At 59.8% G+C, this 24,155-nt stretch overlaps 1 protein-coding gene across 4 annotated transcripts in view; it reads right to left on the reverse strand.

Moving 5' to 3' along the window:
* Positions 1-24,155, reverse strand: part of GRAMD4 (GRAM domain containing 4) — a 73,852-nt gene that overhangs the window by 14,786 nt on the left and 34,911 nt on the right. For all 4 annotated transcript variants that reach the window (XR_006735659.1, XM_045552760.1, XM_045552762.1 and 1 more), the window contains exons 2-7: positions 23,184-23,394; positions 22,309-22,429; positions 8,601-8,721; positions 3,212-3,273; positions 844-976; positions 246-271 (exon numbers count right to left, since the gene is read on the reverse strand). Coding sequence is in view for 3 of the 4 variants with exons in the window: in XM_045552760.1 (XP_045408716.1) it covers positions 246-271; positions 844-976; positions 3,212-3,273; positions 8,601-8,721; positions 22,309-22,429; positions 23,184-23,394 (674 nt within the window). In the remaining variant the exon portion in view is untranslated. The remainder of the gene's footprint in view (positions 1-245; positions 272-843; positions 977-3,211; positions 3,274-8,600; positions 8,722-22,308; positions 22,430-23,183; positions 23,395-24,155) is intronic.

Below are 24,155 nucleotides of genomic sequence, written 5' to 3' on the forward strand. Positions count from 1 at the left end.
CGTGGGGGAAAACTGTTTCTGCCCCAGGGGGCTCCCCCATCTCGGCCCCCAAAAGTGGGTGGGCCTCGGCCAGACTTCCAACACGAGCCTCCTCCCCAGGGCCGGGGCAGGGGTCTCTTAACAACGTCCGTCTGGGAGAAGCTCGGGTCAGCTCACGGCCCCAGGTCCCCGCCCTGCAGCCCCACCCTGGCGGCTCCGCGCGGCAGTGACAGGGGGTGCGGGGTAAGGGGTATGCGGGTACTCACTGAGGCGCCTCATGTTCTCAGTCAACCTGGGAGGGGAGAGAAGCCAGCGTTAGTGAGCCTCGGGCTCTGCGTCCCCGCCGCCCACGCCCTGCTGGCTCCTGGGAAGATGCTCCGAGTGCCCGGGGCACGTGCGGCAACTCGAGCAGCATCATGCACCAGGGTGGCTCTTGCTGCCAACTCCCTGAGAGACGCGGGTGACTGCCAACAGAGCCATCCCCGCATCTCCTGCCCACACCAGTCTCCAGAGCCTTGCTGTGCGGGCTCCCCCACACCCCCCGGTGCCTGGCGAGCGGGGCAATGTCTGCAGATTGGGCACATGAACCACCCGATGTAGGGAAGGCTCCAGGGTGCCAGGCACTTTCCCCTGACTGAACCCACCGTCCCCAAAGGGCACTCGTCACAAACCACGAGTGAGACCAGGATGGACGTGACAGGGCTCTGGGCTGCCTCACACTGGCCTCTCGGCCCCGCCAGCCGCATCCCCCAGAGGAAGGGCACAGGGAGACAGCCACACGGTGGCAGACACGGCCTGCCTGCTGGAGCCTCAGCACGGGACGGCCCAACACGGCCACCCCCAGGCTGGGTGTGGGGCCCCTACCTGCGGGCGCTGAGGGGCTCCTCCGCCTCTACGGTGCTCTCCTCGGGCTGGAAGCGGAAGTCCTCCACGTACATCCCGAACTTCTCGTAGAACCACTTCTGGGCGCGGGAGGACAGCCCCTGGCTCCGGCGGTCTGCGGGGGGCAGAGGCCCAGTGAGGGGCACAGGAAACAGCTGCGGGGGCAGGGGCCTCCCCATGGAGCCGGGAAACAAAGGGGTCCACACCAGAGGGGACTCTGAGGGCTCAGCTCTCTACAGACCCGAGGTGTGAGCAGCAATCGCAGCCCAGAGCTGGCCGGCTGCAAAACCCACCGCTGCGTGGGGTAGCCTCTCTCACCCCGACCCCCGTGTTCTGGGGACGACTGGCTGTCCAGGCCACCTCAGGGGTCTGTGTCAACCTCCCTTCCCACCTCTGGCTTGTCTCAGTGGGCTCGTCACCCCCGGCCCTGCAGAGTCTGAGGCCCAGCCAACAGGAGGGTGTCCTGGGAGGGACAGAGCCCGGCGAGGGCAGTGTCTGGCCTGGGTGAGCTATCGTGGCTTAGTGCTGGTGACGGACGCTGGTCACCAAGGCTGAGCCTGTGGAAAGCAGCCCACACCACAGGAACCAGGACTCCTGCCGGACGTGGGCACCCTGGCACGGACCCGTCTGTCCCTTCCAAGAGCCGGCAGTGGGGCCGCCGGCAGTGGGGCCGCCGGCAGTGGGGCCGCCGGCAGGGGGCGCTGTCCCTCCGTGATTGAGGCTCGTGGGAAAGGCAGGCAGGTGCCACCAACAACCCTGCACTGTGGACTCAGGGCAGAGCCTGAGGGCCACGGGCCAAGAGGCGCCAAGGTGTGTGCATCTTGAGACCCCCGGCAGGGCAGAGCGAGGAGCTCTCGGGGAGGACGGGGCGGGCAGGTTCTCGCACCCCAGCTGGGGCCTGGCAGGGTTTTTGCAGTGAGAGTCCAGGCGGCGACAGCAAACCTGTCCCCGTGGCGGAGACAGCCGTACATGGATGGGCCTGGCCGTGTTTCTATGGAACTTTATTTATGGATGTTGAAATACCAGATTTACATAATGTTCACATGTCGCCCAAATAGTCTTTTGATTTTTCCAGCCGTTTAAAATGTAAAACCAGACGGGGGCTGCGGTGTGCTGACCCGCAGGTGCAGGGAACGGTGCCAGCTGCCCGGGGAGCTTGGGCTTCCCCTTGTGCTGCAGCCCACCCGGCCACCTGCTCATTAACCAGGGCCGGGCGGATCTCTCTGCCAGGCCCCTCCATTGCACCTGTACAAGGTGCACACCAGGTCTGTCCCCACCCCCACCTCCTCCCCCTCCTGGAGGTCCCTGGGGCCACCCTGGAAGCCAGTGCCTCCCCCACCACCCTCCCCCCCACAGAGCCTGTGCACCTGCCTGAGCACAGCAGGCAGGGCGAGGACAGGCCTCAGCAGGGGGGACAAGGCCACAGGCACTGGGGAGCCGGGGTCTTTCCCGCCCACACTCTGACCCTCACTGAGCACTGGGCGGTGGGGGCCTCGGGGTCTCTTGCGCTGCTCCCGGTTCAGCGGCCCAGGTGCACAGGCCGCGGGCTTTGAGGGCCCGAGGAGGCCACGACGCAGGGGACGCAGCTCCACCCGGCCCAGCACCCGGGTCCCTGGGGAAGGGGCGTACACCATTTCCCCTCTGGTGGACAAGCTCAGTGAGGACCCATACAGGGCCCAGCTCTGGTCCACGCTGGGCCTCTACCCAGCAGGTGCCCCTGGGAGAGGTCTTCCCTGCTGGGACGTCAGTTTTCTCATCTTGATACTGGGCAGGGCTGAGACCAGTGAGCCTCTGGCTTGTATCTCTGGGCCCCAGCATAGGCAGGGGGGTCCTCGCGCGTGGTCACCCTGCAGGAACAGGCGCTGCCTGGGGCCGCACAGGCCAAGCCCACAAGAGCTGAATGGAAAATCCAGTCCCCTCCCTCATCAATCCTCTGAATGACAATTCTATAAAGTACAGTGTGGGGGGTAAGAGAAAAAAGGGGCCAAGGCTCGGGAACACAAGAAGAGAGAAAAGGGCTCTGTCTCCCGACCCCGGGGACACCCCAGTGGCGGCCCCTACTGCTGGTTCCGTCCTGTCGTCGGGATGGTCAGCCCGGACAGCAGGCCACCAGGTCAATGGAAGGGACCAGTGTGGCCCCGACACCCCTGTTCCGTAGGCAATGCCAAAACAGCATGTCGTATTTCCATGAGAAAGTACAATCAGGTTTTGGTTGACGACTGAGTTTGCTACGATGACTCACCAGCTCCCCGCGAGAGACAGGAACCCCGTTCTGACGGGAGGAGATTCCCGGGTGCCAGCGGGTACCCAGGAACAGAACCAACACCACTGCCCGCCCACCAGGACCTACCTGCTCCATTGGTGGCCTGGGTCTGCCCCTTTGGCGGCGGCTGAGCTGTCTGCTCCTCGGTTCTAAAAGAGCAGGGAGAAGAGGCAAGGTGTCCATTAGTTCAAAACATGGGGCACAGTGGCCGTGCACAGCTCTGGGGCTCACACGGCTCGTACTGCACAGGGAGGGCTCCCTGGACCCCCGAACGGCTGGAATGGCAGTCATGACGGTAGCTGGGCAAGCACAGAGCCATGTTCCTAACAGGCACGTGTGTTGTGTTTTAGGAACCAAATACAGTCTCATGCGGCTCTTTTCTTTCCTGTTAATTTTAACTCTTAAAATTATATTGCCCATGGCCAGGCGCAGTGGCTCACGCCTGTAATCCTAGCCCTCTGGGAGGCCGAGGCGGGTGGATCGCTCGAGGTCAGGAGTTCGAGACCAGCCTGAGCAAGAGCAAGACCCTGTCTCTACTAAAAACAGAAAGAAATTATCTGGCCAACTAAAAATATATATAGAAAAAATTAGCTGGGCATGGTGGCGCATGCCTGTAGTCCCAGCTATTCGGGAGGCTGAGGCAGTAGGATCGCTTGAACCCAGGAGTTTGAGGTTGCTGTGAGCTAGGCTGACGCCATGGCACTCACTCTAGCCCGGGCAACAAAGCAAGACTCTGTCTCAAAAAAAAAAAAAAAACATTTTACTGCCCATCAGGCTGCTGATGGAAAGACCAACACACACGAATCTATCAGGCACCACGCCAGGCCACAGGCTCGGTGACGCCCTGTCAGCTGCCTGCACCCAGCTCGGCCCAGGTCAGCCACCTGCCTGGGCTCCCTGTCCCCTAGCCCCGCTGCACCCTGATCACAGCTGTCACTGGGCCTCAGACACCCTTCCTGGAATTTCTATCCACCTATCAGATCCTATAGACCCGACTGTCCCCTGTGTGCTCTGAGGGAGCTGGACCTCAGCAGGTGGCCTGGACCCGGTCCCTGGGTGCAGCCTGTCCTGGTTCTCTGGCCAGCTGCACCCTCCTCCCAAGCCACAGCGCCCAGCCCACCTTGTCCTGTGCTACAGAGGCGCCTCTGCACTCCTGGCCCCACCTGGGCAGGGCTGGGAGGTGAGCAGAGGGCCCTCCTCCAGGGCCAGCGACCCTCAGCACAGGCGTCCCTCGCCTGCAGTGATGGGGAGAGGCAGTTTCTGTTCTGTTCACATCACGTGATTTCACACAACAATGCCGTGAACCAACCCAGTCCTCAGGCTCATGACCTGTCCCTGTCACCTGTAACTACTGCGTTGTGCCGGAGCATGCAGAGGTGGAGGACAACGGGACAAAAGACCAGCAGAGCTGGCGCTGGGTGAGGGCTGCAGCCCCCTGAGCAACAGACAGGACAGTCAAGGTGGAAGTAGGGTCCCCGAGAAGGGAGCCCTGGCCATGGCGGATGGGCCAGGACCCCATGCCCACCCTCCCTGTGGCTGGGGTGGGGCTGCCCAAAAGACCATCCCTGCCCAGAGTTGGCAGCAAAACAGGCATTCACGGGGAGCAGGAGGTGCCTGGGGCACATGGGAGACTCCGGGAGCCCGGTGGATTACCCTGTTCATGGATAGCTGGACCAGGACTCTCCCTGAACCAGCCTGGAAACTCCAGAAGAGGCAACTCAGCCAGGAAGCACAAAAAACTGGCTCCTGGCCGGGCACCGTGGCTCACACCTGTAACCCTAGCACTCTGGGAGGCTGATGCGGGAGGATCACTTGAAGCCAGACGTTCGAGACCAGCCTGGGCAAGAGCCTATCTCTACAAAAAACAGAAAAATTAGCCAGGCGTGGTGGCACACAGCTATAATCCTAGCTACTCGGGAGGCTGAGGCAGGAGGATTGCTTGAGCCCAGGAGTTTGAGGCTGCAGTGAGCTATGGAGCCACCGCACTCCAGCCTGCGTGACAGAGGGAGACACTGTCTTTAAAAAAACAAAAAAGGCTCCCGACAAAGCCCTGGCCCAGGTGTGCTCCATGAGGCCTTGAGGCCAAATGCACAGGACCTCACCTCACCCAAGCCACCGACGGGCAGTGGGGTGGGGGAGGCCCCGAGTGGGCAGGGGCCTTCCCAGCTGCTGCGGTCAGCGCTGCTTGTTTTGTATCTAATGACGCACAGTCGATGGCAGCTAGAAACAAACACACGTTTAGATATCACTGTGCAGCAAGCTGCCTTCAGTGGAGGAGGACTGGAGACCCGGGAGCAGGTGTCGCAGGGGGCAGGAACTTTACTTCCTGCACGTAATGGCAAACACGGAACACGGTGACTGCCTGTCGCGACTGCTCGTAAGAACACGCTGACTGATAACAGTGCTACCGCAATACATTTTCAAAACTCAGCAGGAAGACAGAGGGCAGGCAGTGTTCCAGGACATTCTAGCCTGAGCAAGGGGTGCCACTTCGGCCTCTGGGAAGTGGGAAGCCCCAGGGGGTCCTCAAATCCACGCAAACACCCCCGACCTCGTCCAGCCGAAAAAGGACTGTTGTATTAACACTCCTGCCAACTTAACGATGACTGATTCTTCAAAGCGGTTCCAAAGGACAGTGCTGCTGTTCGATGATGAAGCAGACAGGTGTGGGCAGACCGTGTCTGAGCCTCTTGGAAGGCCTAACGATTCCTGACCCCAACTGCCTGGGCCATGGGGCGGAGACCTAAGCCGGGTGGAGGTGTGGACGCCAGGGCAGGCACTGGCCCACTCTGCTGCAGGCCCTCCAGGCTGGACGGGGCACTGGACGGTCACCAGGGTCCACTTCCTTCCAGTGAGGCCCGTGTGCAGCATAGAACGGGGCCATGCGCCGTCTGCCCCTGACCCACCTCCCTAAGTCTGGGGATCCCGGGGTGGGGCAAGGGGGGAGCAGCCGTGGGAGGAACGGACTCTAAGAACGCTCAGGGCAGGACACGCGCAGGACTAGACCACAGACCGGCAGGAGGCAGGAGGGCAGCGCTGTCGGGTGGCTTTCGGGCCACGATGGAGAAAGCCCTTGCCCACCCACAGCAGGCTGACCCCAGGGTGATTTGCTGAGAGTTTTCTTAGGAGTCAAAATAGAGGTTTGTATAACCATTGTTACGTCTTAGTCCTGCAGCTCACCTGCAGCTTCACAATGCATGATGTGAGTGTGTGGGGGTGTGCGTGTGGTGTGGCATGGGTGTGTGTATGCTTGTGAGTGTGCATTTGTGCTGTGTGCATGTCTGATACAAGTGTATGTACGTGTGCATATGCAGTGTGCGTGTGGGTGTCTGTGATATGTGTGTGGTGCGTGTGCGATGTGTGTGCATGTGCAGTGTGTGGGGTGTGTGGTGTGTGTGGCATGTGTATGTGAGGTGTGTGGGGTGTGTGTGGTGTGTGGTATGTGTGTGTGTGTGTGTGTGTGTGTGTGTGTGTGTGTGTGAGGTATGTACGCCCCCCCCCCAGGAGGGCAAGGGAAGAGGAGGTCGCTCCGCCTGAGACCTGTTCCTCCTGCACCTCTCCTCCTTTGGGCTTCTAGAAAGTTCCTAAGTCCCGCCCCCATGTAAAGCAGGGGAGGGCCCCTTAATGCTCCTGGGACCCTCAGTTTCCACTTCCTCGGTCACAGCCCCGGCTGGCTCCCAAGGCAGAGTCCATCCCCCTCCTCCCAGAACTGTCCCACTGGGCACCCCCACCCCCAGGGCTCTGGGGAAGGATCAGGACCAGCCCCCGGAGCAGGGCTGGGGGGCAGGCGGGCGGGAAGCAGAACACCCAAGCGCCCTGGGAAAGGAGAGGGACAGGGGTCAGCCTCAGGCCGCCGGCCGCCACCAGAGGAGGAGCTGTCCTGTGGGGGTGGGGACGCACCGCCGGCTCCCGCCAGGCACCTGAGACCACACCTGTGCCTGGGATCTCCCCGTGTTGCAGGTCAGGTTTCGCCTCTGCGTGTCACTAAATGCACTCAGTCTTTGAATTTCTATAGGTTTTCGCAGAAGGTTCAACATCAGGTACACTACCCGTGAGGACCGTGTACTAGTTTCCGTTCTGGGGAGGGGCCGACCTCACAGCCGGGACAGACGGGGTGCGGGGTCGTTTACTCTCCAGACAAGCCCAAGGCCCGGGAGGCGAGCCCCACCCTGGGGACTCCAAACAGGCCAGGGGGGAGGCCCCGAGGGGAGATGCCCGGAGAGCGGCAAACGAAGGGACCTTCCCCCAGTGAAGGCCAGATGCCTCGGGCCGCCCAGACCTGAGACTGACAGGTACAACCCACAAGGACGCCAGAGTCCTGCGAGGGACACAAAGGAGGGCTCTCGTTTCCGTAACTAACCTGGCGCGGCTCCGTCCCCAGAGCGCAAGGCCCAGCTGAAGTAAGGACACCCAGAACCCTGACGATAATGGCCCCCGCGAGGAACCAGTGTCCCAGGGGGGCTGTGTGCAGCCCACACTGGTGGGAGCCATTCGCTCAAGCCAGGGAACGCAGGGACAAAGCTGTGGTCAGCGTCGGTGTGGGGCCAGGGATGCGGGGCTGTTGGGGGCAGCTGGGGGGCGGAGGTGGCCAGCCCGAGCACCTAGGCCTCATCCGATTTGGACACTGTGCAGAGGGACATGGGGCCTCGTGGGCTTTTTCAGGACAGGGACAGCACCTGTTCTGTAACCTGCAGTGTTGCTCTGGAACGACCTGCTTCCTGCCGGCAGCACCATGTGGCAGGGCGTGGGGCCGGGGAGGAGACCCTGCGCGCTCAGAGGCAGTTCAACCCCACACGGGGCGGGACTCGTCTGAGGACAAAGACGTCACCTGCAAACACCCTAGAAGCTGGGGCAGCACTGCCACCCCAGGAGGGGTGATTCTGCCAGGTCACAGGAGGCTCAGGGAGGCAGGGGTGCCCAGGGCCTGGGAGGGCCACAGGGGCAGGGAGCGTTCAGCGTGGGCAGCTGGGGTGCCTGGAGGGTCTGCGGCCGTGGCCAGGGAGGGGCAGCGAGCGTGGGAGAGCACAAAGGCCAGGTGGGGTGAGTCAGGGTCCCCAGAAGGTCCCGAGAGGCCCAGCCAGCCTCTGGGGCCAGACACCAGATCAGGACACACAGGACAGGGGGCACCTGCTGGCCAAGACTGCAGGTCCGGCAGTTCTGGGGCTCCACAGGCCCCCACCAATCCTCTGCTCAGTCCTGTCCCCACCTGGGCCGGGTGACCACGAGGAGCACCGCCCCCAGGCTGCCTGTCTTCCAGGCCAGCTCCAGGCACAGGAGGACAGTCACCTTCTAAAGACCACGGCTGGGACAGGCACAGGCCGGCCCTGAGCCCGGGCAGTCGGGGCCAGGCCTGTAATCACCACTCGCCCTCAGACCCCTCCAGGACCAAGGGTCATGCTCCTGAGGTGCTCCGGGTCCCACGGAGACCAGGGGGGCTGACGCTGCCCACTCGCAGGGGCAGCAGAGCCCAAGGTACCTGGCCTTCAGCACCTCCTGCACCTTCTGCTCCAGCTCCATCCTCCGCTGCCGCTCCCGGTCCAGCTCCTGCCTCAGCATCTCCGAGTTAGTTTCTTCTCGCAGCTTCCGGAGCTCCTCCTCTGCGGGGGAGAGAACACTAGGCTGACCCCCACTCACGTCCATCTCTGACTCCGAGACAGAGGCAGGGGTGCCCACCTCGGGGACAGCAGAGGACTTTCTGCTCCAGGAACAGGCCTGGGCGCCTGGACTTTCTCATGTGTGGGGGCTCCCAGAGAGAGGGGTGCGTGGTCCCTCCAGCACCTGCCAGGTGGCCGCAGCCTCCTGCCCCTCTGCCCGGGAGCTGTGGCAAGGACTGTGCACTGGCTCGTCCCACACGGTCGGGGGGAGATGCAGGAGGAGCAAGGCGAGGACTCCCTCACTGCGCTGGCTCCAGGCTGCTGCAGGACACAGCACCATGCTGCCACCGCCACACCTGAGGACACCCGAGGAAGGGACACTGACAGCCCATGGTCAGCCCCCCACAGCGACACAACCCCTCCACGTGCCGGCTGGGTGGCGCACAGGCAGCTGCAGCCACCGCGGCTGCTCCCAGAAGCCTCACCAAGAAGGTGAGATCTGGGTCAAGACCTGCCTGACCCGAAGGAGTGAGGTCACAGGCACCCAGGGAAGAGCCCTGGGCAGAGGGAGGCAGGAGGGTCAGAGCTCAGGGAGACTGAAGTCTGAGGACGGAGGGACCAGGGGCCAGGAGCGCGGGCGGCCCCAGAAGCCAGAAAGGGAGGCACTTCCAGCCCTCGCAGAGACGCAGACTCGGCCTCTCTGCGCCCAGCCCAGCCTCCACCTGCCGAACCAACGGGGTATGATCACCTGATGACAAGCCTGACACCCCGGCTGTCCCCGCTGCCTTCCTAAGGCCTAGCACAGGCAGGAAGAACGAGAAGAGACAGACGGATGAAAGGCAGAGCCAGCTCAGAAGGGGGCTGGTGGCCTCCTCCCAGGGCCTTGGGCAGCTCCCAGACCAGAATCAGGAGCCGGGTGCAGCCCAGGCCAGGGCACCAGTGCAGAGCAGCCGGCGGCAGGTGACAGGGGCGCAGAGCCTCTGACCAGGCCCCCAGAGTCCTGCCGAGGGAGCTGTACCCCAGCTCTCCCACCGGTGGCCAGCTGGCTCCTTTATGGCACAGGGGACCTGTGCCAGGTGCGGATAGGGGGCCCTCATCACCACCTCTGGGACTCGGCCTTCCAAGCACCCCCAAATCCATGCCCTCTGCTCACCTCTCGGCCCCCTCATTCCTCACCAACTCCCCTCATACCCCTCAATCTGCCTCTGAGACGGGGTCCCAGGCTCCTCTGAAAGCACAAGTTGAAACTTGTCACTCTCCTGCTTAAAGCTCCTTCTAACTGGGCTTGTGATAAAAGTCAAGTTCTCAGCTTGTCCCCCAGGGGCTCCCCCCACAAAACCCCTTTGCTCTGTGGGTTCAAGCCACCGGGACCTCCTTTTAGGCCCTCAAATGCCCACAGTCTGGTCTTGCCTCAGGGCCTTTGCACACGCCGGGCCTTCTCCCTAGAAAGTACCCCTCTGCCCTCCACGGTGACATGTCCCTCAACCTCTCAGTCCTGACCCAGACACCGTGTCCCCTGAGTGATCTCCCTGACAGCCATCCTGGATCTAATGAGGCCCTCTGTCATTTCCTCTCACAGAGCTTGCTCTGTCCTGTAGGGGACAGCAGGGCCCTCCTCGGGGTGCTGGGTAGGGATTCCCGGAGACGACACAGTCCAGAGAGGAGGGCGCGGCACAGCTGGCCTCCTGGTAACCGGCCCCATCCCGAGTCCACATTTATCTGCAGGTTTCTAACCCGGGCCCACCCCTCCCCAGAGACAGGACCCCATTGTGTCACTGTTCTGGCCCCAGGACCCAGACTGGCTCTACAAGAACCCAGTGAGGTGTGGGGAAGGGACAGTGGACAGGCGGGGACAGCCCAGCGAGTTCCCACGTGGCACGTGCAGCAGCAAGGGCAGACGCGCTGAGCCAAGGGCCGCCTGCACACACCGGGTCTGGCCCCGCCCCAGATAAGACAGGATGCCGAGGCGGAGGAGGGGTTACTGCGGGAATCCCGCAAGTGCCAAGTGCAGTATCAAGACCTGACCATCTGAGGGAGGTCTGTGTCTCCCCAGACACTGAGCACACGGGCCCCGGCCTTGGACTGGGGTCCCAGGGACCCCACGCTGGAAGATTCAAGGGCACGTTGGAGGCCTGCCAGGGTGTCCCCTGCACACACAGCACCTGCCCGGGGGCCCAGAGCGGAGGCAGCGGGGGACTTGGCATTCAGGGGTCACAGCCCAAACACGCAGTAAATCCACAAACCCCAACCCCCGCAGGGACCTCCACCCAGCCCTCACTAACCCAGTGTGATGCAGGCCCCCAGCTCCTCCTGGCACTGCTATGGGACATCAGTGCTGGGGACACCACCCTGCTCGGAGGGGACATCTGAGTGGGTCCCAAGGGCGGCATCAAGTGTGTGAACCCAGTGGGAGAGGCCAGGTGCTGACCCCGGCCTGCCCTGGGCCCCCAGTAGGCGGATCCACGTCCCCAGCACGGAGGAGCCTGAGAGCCCCCCCACCCCTGGAGGGGCCGCACACCCACTGGCTGCCTGGAGAGCCTGGGCCTCCCCGAGGCATGGAGATTCTCGGGCCACCTGAGACTAATGCCACCCTCCCAGTGTCCCCAAGGCCATGTCCACAGGACACAATTCTCAGCCCTGGCCCTCTCTTGGGGGCCTGGCCTACAGCAGGGGCTCCTTCTCAGCTCGCTGGACGGGCAGATGGGCAAACCCAGCGCACCGTGAGCCCGCAGAGACCTGTCTGCCGAGTGTGCGCCGAGGAGTGTCCACCGGGCTCAGTCCCGCGTTCGGAGCCAGCTCAGGCGGGTTCCCAGAGAGGGCCGTGGAGGCCTCTCATCTCATCCACTGTCTTCGTGCTGTGACAGTGACTCTATTGCATGGAAAGCAGAGGTGAGACACTTCACACCGTCACGGCCTGGCTCCTGTGCAGGCCTCCTGGGCGGGGGAGAAGGGCCACGGCTGGTGGGTTCCGACACTTTCCCATCCGCCCATCTCAGCCCTTGACACTCACAGGCACGCTGGCACCTCCTCGGACCCGCCCAGACCCGCCCCGCGGGAGGCCAGGCCGCCCAGAGCTCTCTGTTCACACACGTCAGCCCCTCCCAGCACCAGCAACAGGAAACCAGACTTTCCTTCACGGGGCCTCCCCTGACCGTCCCTTCCTGGCGTCACCAAACCGTGAAAGCTCAGGACACAGCCAGATTCCATCAAGCAGAGCATTAGCCAAAGCCTGGGCCAACGGGCCAGTCCCAGCCCCAGGGACTGTGGACGTGTGTGGACACACAGACCCTCCCCAAGGCCGTGCCCGCTTGCGGGGGAAAGGCACGCTCATGACCCCTCCTCGCAGCCTGGACCTTCCTGGGGACGGTGCGCTGCAGACCGAGACAGCCCCGCAGTCCTCCCCGCTCACGGGCTGGAGCACCCCCTGCCCCCCGAGCATGCCCGCAGCGCGTGCTCCTCCGACGCCCCTGGCAAGTCAGCCACCCCAACTGCCCACACAGCCAGGAGCAGCCCTCCTGCCCTTTCCTGGTGGCTCCCGTCCTGTCCTGGTGGTACAGAGACGGCTACACCTCTGACCAGAGCTTCTCACCATTCACCTCCCGTAAGTTCTCTCTCTCTCTGAGCAAATGGCCCCTGCAAGGCCAAGCTGCTCTCTGCCCCCGAGGCTGGAATGGTCATTCCACACCCCAGGACTGGATGTTACAGCCGCCTCCTGCCCAGCAGTGACACATTCAGGACAACTGCGGCACACAGAGCACAGCCGTGTCCTTCCACAGGAGAAAGGCGATGCAAATCCCCCATCACGGAGTTTTCTTTCTCCTGAGTGAGGAAAGACACAGGAGGGCTGTCTTCCTGCCAGGGAAAGCGCTGAGCGGGGCATTCAGCAGACACACTCCGCTCATCCAGCCTCGTGCCCTCCAGGTCTCTGCTGGGGCTGCCCAGCCCCTGACCTCAGGGCCCATCCTCAGCCCCGGCCCTTTCTCCGGGGAACCTGCTGCTGCTGCAGAGGCTCTGGGCTCCCTGGCCCCGGTGCAGCCTCCTCACGCCCAGAGCTGCTCGGGCAGCAAGGTGGTGGCGTGGTCCACAAACATGCCCTGCGCCGCTGGTCAGGGCGGAGCGGGCTCCTGCAGGCTGGGAGGGGGGTTGATGCCACGCACAGGGCGGCACAGGAGCCCCTGGACAGCCCTGCGTCAGTTCCCTGTGGCTGCCGTAAAAAGTACCACAAACTTAGTGCTCAAAGCAACACGAATTTATTCTCTTCCAGGTCAGAAGTCCCAAATGGGTCTCCCTGGGCTAAAGTCAAGGTGTGGGCGGGGCCAGCTCCTTCGGGAGTCGCAGGGGAGGCCCCTCCCCTTGCCGCTCCTGGCTCTGGGGGCGCCTGTGCCCCTCGGCTCCTGCCCCAGGCAGCGACAGCTCCGCTCTTTGCTCTCACCTTCCTGCTGCCTCCTCGTAAGTACCCGGGTGGCTACTCTGAGCCCAGCTGGGCAACCCAGGGCCACCTCCCGTCTCAGGGCTGTGACTCCTTCACATCTGCAAAGTCTCTCCTGCCATGTGAGGTCACACTCCCAGGCTCCAGGGAGGAGGAAGACACTTTTGGGAGCAATGCTTCCCACCACTATCCCCCCGAGACAGTCCTGCTGGCAGGAGGAATGGTCCTCCTCCTGCCACCCGGCCTGGCATGGACTCTCCTGCCCCAAAGGTCTTGGGACACAAAACGTCAAGGAGCCCTCCTTAGTGGTGGAAGGGCCCTCCCAGAGTGCAGGGTCCCCAGCCAGCCTCTTGCTCCTGTCTCTCTCCTCCCACCTCCAGCTGGGCCCCCAACGCACCTGAAGCAGGACTCCCCAGCACCCCTCAAGGTGGCCCTGACCCCAAGAGCTCCCACAGACCTTCTCTAAACCCTTGTAGTGAAATGCGCCAGTGGAGGGATGTTCCAGAGTCACCCATGTGTGTCACAAGCGTGTGACCTGCCACGGCACATCCTAATGGCACACGCGCACAGCTGCTGGGCAGAAAGGGGCACCTGCTCTGCCGAGACACAACACGACTCGTCTTGGGCAGAGCGTGTGTGCAAGCTCAGAGTCCAGGTGGTGGCCACACACGCCGACCACGGGGCCAGGGAGGCCACGATGAGTGATAATTCACACCTGCCAGTGGCTAAGCCACAGGTGGGTCCCCAGGGGTAAGAGCCACAGCCCAGCACATTAGATCACCAAGTCACAGCTCTGCAGGGCTGGAGGAGCTGCCACATCCAAGGCCACGGGAGGATCCCAGATCCACAGATTCCCAACGTGTGGTTTCCGGCCCAGTGAGCTGCGTGTGCCTCTTCTAGGGTCAGATCCTGGCCAGGACGAAGTACTCAGCTGACCTGGTTACAGACAACCAGGCAAGGAAGCTTGTGGGAGGCCGGAGCCGGGGAGGGAGCCAAAATGCCTGCCCAAAGGAGGAGTCAGACCCCTCAAACCTAAGTTACAAGGGTGCACCCAGAAAGAGAAGTTTGTCTCATAACCTATGACTTCCCCTACTGGGCTTTCGCTTAACACCAGACCCACAAGAGCAAATCAGCCATCTGATCACCAGGAAGGAAAGTGAGACAGCCCAGGCGCGTGGCACCGGAGGAAACCAGGACAGCTCCCCAAGGGGACGAGGCCTCCCCTTCCCACCCCCACCCTGAGAGCAGTCGAGCAGCAAAATATGTTAGGGTGAGGGGGAGAGGCTCGGGGGGAGAACCCGTCTCTGGCCGTTCAGGGGGTGCTCAGTGAACCCATAAGGACCCCCACACCCACAGGCATCCTGCAGCCGGGGTCCACGCCAGCCAGGGTAAGCTCTAGGGGGAGCTTTTAGGGACCTTTACGAGGATGAGAAGCAGCACCCCGTTTCTTCACAGAGACCAGTGGCCACTGCTTTCGAAGGGCTGGAGCAGAATGAGTGAGGGACAGGGAGCTCCTGCAAGCACGAGAAAGCCCGGCTCGGCAAAGCTACAGCGCTCGCCCACGCAGAGGCTGCGGAGGGCCCGGCACAGCTGGGCTGGCCACCACCCAGGCTCCATGCCTCCCCCGGCACCTGGGAGGAGGGGTGGGGTGGCGGGGAGGGACCTGGCCAGGGACTCCAGGTACCCCCAGGACATCCTCTGTGGAGCGAATGGCCACCCCGATTCAGGGGAGGTCCCAGCTCCCGCCGCCCCCAGGCAGGCCACTGAGAGGCCAGGCCTCGTCCCACCACCCAGCTTCAGCTGCTCCCAGCCCACGGGGAAGCGACTGGGAGGAAGGAACGCAGCTCCAAGGCTATTTTTAAATCTGTGAAAGTAGAACTCTCGAGCCAGAGTCCTCCCGGCACACGATTCAACAGGCCCAGCCTCACCCAAAAATAAAAATCAAGTGATAATCCTTAAATAAAACTCCTTCCCACCAGGCCAGGAGTGCAAACACAGGATCCACTGAAAACGCCGCTCCTGGCCGGCCGAGAAGCCTGCACACCTGGAGGCCCCACCGGCCGGGCTGTGCCCCTGCCTCCTCCGTCCACTCCCGCCTGGGCGTCCTGGCCCAACTCACCCTTGCAGTCCCCACCACGGGCCCTTCTAGAGACAAAGCCACACCCTCCCAGAATCAACCCACTGGAAGTTGCAACTGCGGGCCCAGCGCACACCTGCGCTGCCAGCAACCAGCACAGCCACCATGGCTACAACCTCCTCCCGCCCGTGACCCTCCTGCTTGGGAAAAACAGTTTGTTTCAGGAAATGCCTTGCTTTTATTATAGACATCTGTATGCATTTTTCCCTAACATTTACTCGCCGCTGTTACTCACTGCTCTGTGCAGAGGTAGCGTTTACTGAACGATGAGCCAACTGTCAACCGCACGCAAGCCTGTAACCAGGAAGTGGTCACGTCCTCAGCATTTCCCATTCAAACGCGACGGCCGCTGCTTACACGTTGGCCCACCATTACGTTAGGTACATTTTAGGAAACCGATTTGAGCTTTAGGGGAGACAAATAGTGCATTAAAACTTTTCCCACGTAAAGTAATAAGAAGCAGGCCAGCGTTTTCACCCAGAGCGGCTGATTTTCAGGGACGATGACTGCCTCCCACTGTGAGCTGGTGGCCTGCATCTCACAGCCCATGGGCTGGGCTCTGGGGCTCTGGCCCAGCACTGAGCTTGGAGATCGTGTGTTCCAAAGCGGGTGCTCCGCCCCCACCCCCACCCCTTTCCTTTCCAACCGAGAGCTCAGCATCCAGCATCCAAGCCGGTGGGGCCTTGAAGGGTGTGCAAAAGGGCATGCCCCATGGCAGAACAGCCTGTCAGTCTATCCGTCCATCCTCCACTCAGCCCTTCACTTAATCCATCCACTCGTTCACCCACTCACCGATCCACCCAGCCATCCATAAATACATGCATACACTGACCACACAGTAGCTGCTAGCCTGCATCCAGCAGGTGATCAATAAATGCATATTCATGTACAAAAGCTATGGAATATAGTGCATTTGTGCTCAAAAAGCAATAGCAATTGAAATGTATTTTGGGCTAAATAAAAATGTATGATGCTTTTAATTTATTTATGCACTTCTTTAACAAATTTAGGCTCCTGCCTTCAGCCACGAGCCAAAACGCATTTCAATTTCACATTCTTCAGCCTGTGTCATTTTCTCGCAGGAACAACTGTACCCTTCAATATTTAATAACTGGAGAAGGCCACTGTGCACTTGGGCTATTTCTTCTCCTCGGTGAGGAATGGGAGTCTCTTTCTGCGAGAAAGCACCACAGGTCATTGGACGGGATTGCAACACTGACCGCTGAGCTGTTGCACAGTTGGGGAGCTCAGGCCCGGTAAATGCTCATGGCTACCTGTTCATCAGCGGTGAGTCAAGAACCGTCTGGGACCTGCCTCCGGGGCACAGCTCTTTCCACATCCACTCACGGAGCGCTCTCTGCTCCCTTCACTGAGTTACTACTGTATCCATGACAACATGCTAGGGATCTAAAGATAAGTCCAGCCCACACCCCCGAGGTGCAGACAGCCTGGTGAGAACCACCTATAACCATCGCTAACGGCCTACACACAGTCGCCCAACAGCAGGGAACAGGCGGCGAAACCAGGCCCCGGCCACGGCGCGGACACAGATGTACAACGGAACAGGGATCGCCTCTCTGCGCCACTCTGGATGGACCTCCAGGACAGAATGTGAGTGTGCGGAAAGTGTGACCGTGCAGCACTTACCTAAGAAGGAAGGAGAGAACAAACACATGTCTTCCTCTATAAAGTCTGCCCGTGGAAGGACAGAGTGTGCAATTATTAAGGAAAGAAAACCAGTTACCTACAGGGGAAGGGAGGGGCGGGGGTCAGGGAGAGAAACTCGACTTCTCTGAGTATGCCTTGACTTTGGGACCATGCAAACAACTGTAGACAGCTATACGAATACATTTAATTTAACTTTAAGAACTCTCTCCACCACGCATGATGGGACCAAATGACATCGTGTGCCTCCTGATGTGATACACCAGGGACTCGCCATCATGCCTCTGACACACTGGACAAAATCACACGACCTGTGTCTCTTCATGAGAACAAACCCAAAGTTCAGGGCTTTCTACAAAATGACTGTCCTATGCTCTTTAAGAACATCAGTATCAGGAAACACAAAGACGCAGCAACCGCTCCAAGTGAAAGGAGACTGAAGCGCATGACAACTGAAGGCAGCTCACAACCCAGAACTTTCTTTTGCTACAAAGGACATTGCTGCAACAATAGACAAGTTGGAATAAGGTCTTAGACCTTAATAGTGTTGTGTCAGTGTTAATTTCCTGCTTTTGACAACGGTCCTCCAGCAAGATAAGAGAATATCGTCACTTTTAGGAAATACACAAGAGTATTTGAGCTGAGAAGCATCATGTCTGCAACTGACCTTCAAGCAGCTCAGGAAAAACCACACATGGACGGACGGAAGGGTGGCAGGTGGGTGGCTGGGAATGCCACTAAGACAGACAGAGACACACAATGTAAAATGTTCACCTATGGGGAATAAAGGTATGAAAATATACAGGAATTCTTTGTAGCATTTTTGTAACTTTCCTATAAGTCTGAAATTATGTCAAAATAATTTTTTTTTTAAAAAAGCAATCTCTAAAAATCTAAAGCAAAAAGAAACAAATGAGCCCAACGCTGTACTGACTTGATGACACAGCCGCAAAGAGGGGAAAAAATTCTTGCAAGTGCCTGTCAGACACAGTAACCTGTAGCTCTCCAGTGGGACGTAGCGTAAGGACAAAAGAACTAGAAACAGTTACAAACAGGCTGTAGCAAGCTGTGGCTGGCAGCAGCACCAGTGTTTTATTCTGAGACTTGAGTGCATTATTGTGGGATCGAACAAATGAGTAATGTGGTGACACTCACGAGAACCAGGATTCCAGCACCAGAGAAAGACACAGTGAAAGTCGGATGAGTTGGACAGAAACCCAGGAGTCCTGGAAGAGAACTCCAAGCAAAGCACCCGTATGAACTCACCAGGCCCCAGCCCTGGCAGTCGGAAAGGTCACTATGACCAGTCAGCAGCAACGAGTGTTAGGATCCTTATTTAGTCTGTAAATATCACTTCTACCAGAAGGAACCAGGGCGGTTTTGAGAAATGGTTAATTCCAGCACCGGAGCAGAGAATGTTGGAGATGAGCCTGGGATATCTGGTCACACCGGGAATCTCTGATACCACCATGGATTGTGTCAAAGACTCAGAAGCCAACTGAAAGGCTCCCACAGCCCAGAGACAGGCTTATTTGATCACCAATCAGATAATAACCACCATGGGCAGACATGGTGGCACATGCCTGCAATCCCAGCACTTTGAGAGACTGAGAAGGGAGGATCGCTTGAGCCCAGGAATTTGAAGCTGCCGTGAGCTATGATGATGCCACGGCACACCAGCCTGGGCAACAGAGTGATTGAGACCCTGACTCAAAAAAAAAAACAAGGAAAAACCCACAAACCTACAATGGTTAAACCACATCAAAGGTGTTTAAATCCACCAACTCAAGATACCAGAAAACCCCATAAAAGCCCGACACCCTCCAGGGTCACCTTTGGAGGATCGTCTAAGCAGAGAATTCAACTTGTTATTTTGAAAACTGGAGAGTGGGTGGGGCCAGCTCCAGCACACACCGCGCCTTTGCCACATGAACTGCACCTGGGGCAAGCACACAGGTGACAGAGGACAGCGTGTTTGCAGAAACGTGTCATTCAACACACGGAGAAAGGATGGCAGGGCGATGACTGTCAAGGTCGTGATGCTGAAGGGAGAGACCGCCCCACGGAAGCACACGCCGCCCCCCAGAGGGTCCTCCCTCGAAGGTCACCACGTCCCATCACTACGGAGGTGTGGGCAGCGCGGGGACAGACCGTGGCAGGCCACGTGTCAAGTCCACAGGGAGGGTCAGCAGAGTCCAGAGAGCCCACCCGGCACATGACCTGGTCAGCCAGGGACAGAGACAGCGGCCCCGAGAGAGCCTAGGGTGAGGCCGGGAGACACCCCGGCACCCACGACACGTGGCCTCGTCTGGCTGTGGATTCAAACGATTAGCGGAATCTGAGTTCAAGTTGGTTATCGGATAATATTAATGAAAAACTGGTTTTGGGGGGTGGTTTTAGCTGTGATACTGGACTCACGGCTTTCATCTTTAAAACATACTGAGCTACCTACTGAAACATCTGGAGGCGGAATGGTAGGACACTGGCTGGGGTCTGCTCCAAAATGTCAGGGGTGGGTAGAGGACAGCAGCTGGCCCGGAGCCGGTTCTCGCTGGAGCGGGCGGTGGGCTGCCACACGAGAGGCTCGTGGCACTACATGCTCCGTGTCTGTATATAGTAATATTTGAAGTTTTCCTTAACTAAAAAATAACGCCCATAACTGCCACCCCATGGACTGTCAAAGTTGAACTCACGAGCTACCAGGGAGTAAAGCAGACCACTCCCTGGGCACACTGGGGACAGAATCACAAGTGCCGGTCCAAGGACGCTGGCAACAGTGTTGCATGGCCAGGGTGGTCCCCTCACAGACCCACTCAGCCCCGGAGGGGGCTCCAGCTGTCTTCACTGTGCAGCTTCCTCCTATCCTGTCTCAAAGTTCATGCGAGTGGACAAAAGTGGACAGGTGTCCCGCTGACTGCATGCACTCCCCACACGCCCCTGCCCGGGATCCCCTTCTGGAAGCCTCCTCGTCCCCCCAGCCTGGGGGCTCCCTGTCAGACACTCTCAGACCCTTCCCCTTCACTGAGCTCATTTGCTCTGCGCACTGGCAACGTCAAGCCCCAGGAAACCGCCAATATTCTATCCCCCACCCCAGGAAGCCACCAATATTCAGCCACTTTGACTCACAAAAAGGCAATTTCACGAGGTTCCCCAAAATGACAAGACAGCACCTTTTGCCTGATGACTTCATTAGGGTCTGTCCCGGTGCGCTCTCCAGGCCCCTGTGTCACCTAGGGCACGGCCAGGGGGCTCCCCTGCGGGAGGTCAGCGCTGGCCGAGGTCACAGGCCGCCAGGACGGTAATCAGGGGCCAGCCACCCATTGCAGCTCTGGGCAGCCCGACCCTCTCTGCCCAAGCTGGCTCTATGACAACCTAAGACTTGTGGGGAAATCAAGTCACTCCACAGAGTGGCCAGGGTGCATCACCAGGGCTGTACCGAGAACCACCGATGTCCAGTCCCTGGGGACCACGGCAGCTGCTGGAGTGTGGACAGATATCCACACGTGTGTACTCGAGTCTGGTTAACCACTGCTGTATACACACACCGTTAACTAGTGCCATAGTTACCTAGGCACACACAGAGGTAACTACCACCATACATACGCACACACAGTTAACTACAGCTGTATACACGAATATATTCACCCATACACGGTTAACTATGGCCACACACATGTGAACACACACACAGTTAACTCCCCTGTAAATACACAGAGTTAATCACTGCCACACACACAGTCCATTACTGATCTCTGGCCTGTTGCCAGGTGAACCCACAGAGCTGTGTGGACTGACCTTTGACCCTCAGGTACCAGGTGACTAGACAAACACACTGGAGCCAGGTCCCCAGCCTGCAGGTGTGGCAGCCAAGAGCCCCGGGAAGACAGCACCTCAGCTGTTCCCTCCTGGCCTGCAGCCCCCACACGGCCCACCCAAAAGAAGAGGCAAGGACTTTATTAAAAAGTGAAAAAACAATTTTCCCCACAATACTTGACCAGCACAGAAAACCTGTGTCTACACTAAAACGGGCACTCTGCACCCAACCTGTACCTGGCTGAGGCCCCGGGCAGAAGAGAGGGTCAGACTTTCTGAGACTCACAGGCCCCAGTCCAGCCTCGAGGCACAACCAGTATAGGCAGCGGTAATGAAGGACAGACAACCAGGATGGTTACTCTTCCAGTACGGGCAGCTGCCACCTGGCCCAGAGCATCGAGGGAGACCCCAGCTGGGCACAACACCTGCCTGCCCAGGTCCTATGCCCCTGCCTGTCACAGCTGGGGTCCCGTCCCCCCGCACCTGGGCACTGCTCTGTGTGGTTCAGAAGTGATCAGCTCTGGACACACAGAGACGAAGCTCTTTCTTCCTGTATTTTTTTCCTAATAGCATCGCTTCCGCCATGGGGACAGCTGGAACACACCGTGTCATGCCGCAGGGTTGCCTGCATGGACTTTGGGGATCATCTGCCTGGTACTTTCTTACTAATGAGTGACCCCTCTCTAGTCGGAGGACTTCACCTAATGGTAGGGTGACTTCAGTTAACCCTCCTCAGTTTCCCCATCTGCACAAGAGGGAGGACACAGAGGCAAGGAGAGAACATCAAAGCAATATGTCAGGCTGGGCGTGGTGACATGCACACCTGTAGTCCCAGCACTTTGGAGGCTGAGGCGGGAGAATCACTTGAGCCCATGAGTTCAAGGATGCAGAGAGCTACGATTGCACCACTGCACTCTAGCCCAGGTGACAGAGCAAGGCCCTATCTCTTAAAAAAACAAAAAAGAAACAAAAAAATGCAAGACATCAAATGGGGTCACATCTGCCAGGAAATCACAGGCCCTTCTGGAACAATCTCTGCTGTTCTCACTACCCCAAAGGCCAAAGCCCCAGTGAGCCAGGAATGCTTAGCTGAGGCCAATGGACACGAGGCCCCACTGCTCTCCCTCCCGCCTTGACGCGCAAACCAAACAGAACGTATGATTTCAGGGTCCTAAAACACTCTGAAAATTCTGAGCTAACCATTGGGAATGCAAGGGACCCAATTCACTAAACAATCAGAATTTTTGCAGAATGTTTCATTCCTTCCCCACAACACTCAACCCGACAGAGGAAAGACCCCACCAAGCAAACACGGGCACTGGGCTTTGTGCAGCAGCGAGGCCCAGACTCGGGAGGTGAAGGCCGTGTGTGACGCCCAAGCCCAGAGAGCCACACTGAGGCCACAGCTGTTCCAGCCACACACCCAGCCACGGCACTGTCCTGGGTCTTCTCAGCCCCAGCTCCTGACTACACATCAGCAAGACAAGGGCCCGTCTCCGCCACCCCTGCCTCGTCCTGTCCCCTCCAAGCACGTCCTGGTACTCACGTAAGAAGTGTTTTTCCAATAAGGCGATTTCCAGGTGACCTTTGATCTCATTCAGTCGATCAAACTCTGTCCGGTTAAAGTCCTGGACTCCTGCGGCCATGATGAGTGTCCCTGGACCAGCCTAGAGGAGAAACAGCAGGAGCTCAGCGGCAGCGCCCAACACTCCTTGTGCCTGCACCAGCCAGTGCCCTGAGAGGTGCTTGACGGCCTCGGGGCAGAGAGGCAGCAGCGTCTAAAAGGGACCAGCAGCTGCAGCCTCTGGACATGAGGATGGCACAATGGGCGGCCAGCTGACGGGTGCCCACCTGGCGCCTGCCTGAGCCACAGGACGGGGGAGATGCCAGGTCCACCCTAAGACCCGAGTCAGTCCTCCCTGGCTTCCACTGTTGGTAGAAGGGACATCCCAGATGATGTGGATATACTCAGAGCCCCCACAAAGCCAACTTTAAGAAAGCATTAAAAAGTAAACCCAGACAAGGGGCACTGAGCCTCTCGATGGTCGTGGTCTCAATCTCGGGCTGCAGAGAGAAGAAACCCCGGCGCTGTGCCAGCCAGTGTGCCAGAGCAAGGCCTGACGCCCCAGCTGCGGCCGGAGCCACGTCCACAAGCCAGAATCGGAGGGAACAGAACAGCTCCTGGGCAGTGGGGTCTGCGGGGAGCCAAGGTGGGCAAACTCCAGACAGGGCCTTGTCCTGTCTGTCTGCTCCACGAAGAGGCATTAAACCACCACTCCCCACCCCCCAGCGTGGGCCTACAGGCACAGCAGGACAGGAATCTGCCTGTCCGCGCTCAGCGTGGCCGTCCGAGGGCTGGGGTGACACCGCCAGCCCACACCCAGGAACCCAGAGGCGAGGCCAACACAGCGGGGTACTCACAGGGTCCCTCAGCTCCTCGCTGTCCCGGGGCGAGGTCCGAGGTACTTTCAGGGGTATTTCGTCTCCACATTCGGTGTCCGAGGCGTTTGGAGACTCTGCTAGATCGAGGAAGTCATCTCTCTTGTGACCTCTGAACCTGATTTTGTCCAGCCTCCTTAGCATGTTCAGCACCGAGCTCCTCTGCTTCACCTTAACATGACGGTCGGGGTCCCTAGGAGAGAAGGAAGGGCACAGTCACCTGCCAGCTCCGAGCACCGGCCCCTGCGTGCCGTTCCAGGCCACGTGCCCTGGGCTGTGACCAGGCCCCTGGGCTCAGCACGAGGCCAGTCCGGCTTTTCAAAGAAAGCCCTGACCCACAGACCCCGCCTCCCCCCCCCGCAGGCGGGGCCGCGTCACCTGCATATGCACCAAGGATGGATGCGCCTTGTGGGGTACCCACTCCCCATGCCTGCCCCGCGGGCCTGCTCTGCCGCTGAGCTCCCCCCGCCGCCTCCCACCCAGGCAAGTGCCCCTGGCTCCCGGCCAGGCAGACGCAAGCTGAGGGCTGGGCCTGGGCCACCAAGGTGGCTCGAAGACCCCAGGGTAAGGGGTCTTCCAACTGCGACGGGAAGAGGGAGGGAGGGCCAACCACTCCCAGAAGCACCCCAACAAATTGTCAGGCACTAGGTAGACACTCCGGCCACATGCAGTGCCCGGGACAGCAGCCAAGGCCTGGAAACCGCTGGACACTCAGCACTGGGCGTGCCTCGGGGGAGTCCCTGTGGGATAGGTGGGACCTGGCCCGAGTCCCACCCACTCCACCTGGCCCTGACTCCCAGGACCCCGACCCCAACTCCCAGGACCCCAACCCACCCTCCTCCGTCTCCCTCAAATGGTCTTGTGGTCTGACCTTGGCTCAGCCTTTCAGCCTCCACCCAGACCTCGTTTCCTCCAAGAAGCCTTCCCAGAGAGCCGGGTGAGGAGCCCAGTGCC

The sequence above is a fragment of the Lemur catta genome, chromosome 6 (genome assembly GCF_020740605.2).
Source record: "Lemur catta isolate mLemCat1 chromosome 6, mLemCat1.pri, whole genome shotgun sequence".
NCBI classification, from domain to species: domain Eukaryota; kingdom Metazoa; phylum Chordata; class Mammalia; order Primates; family Lemuridae; genus Lemur; species Lemur catta.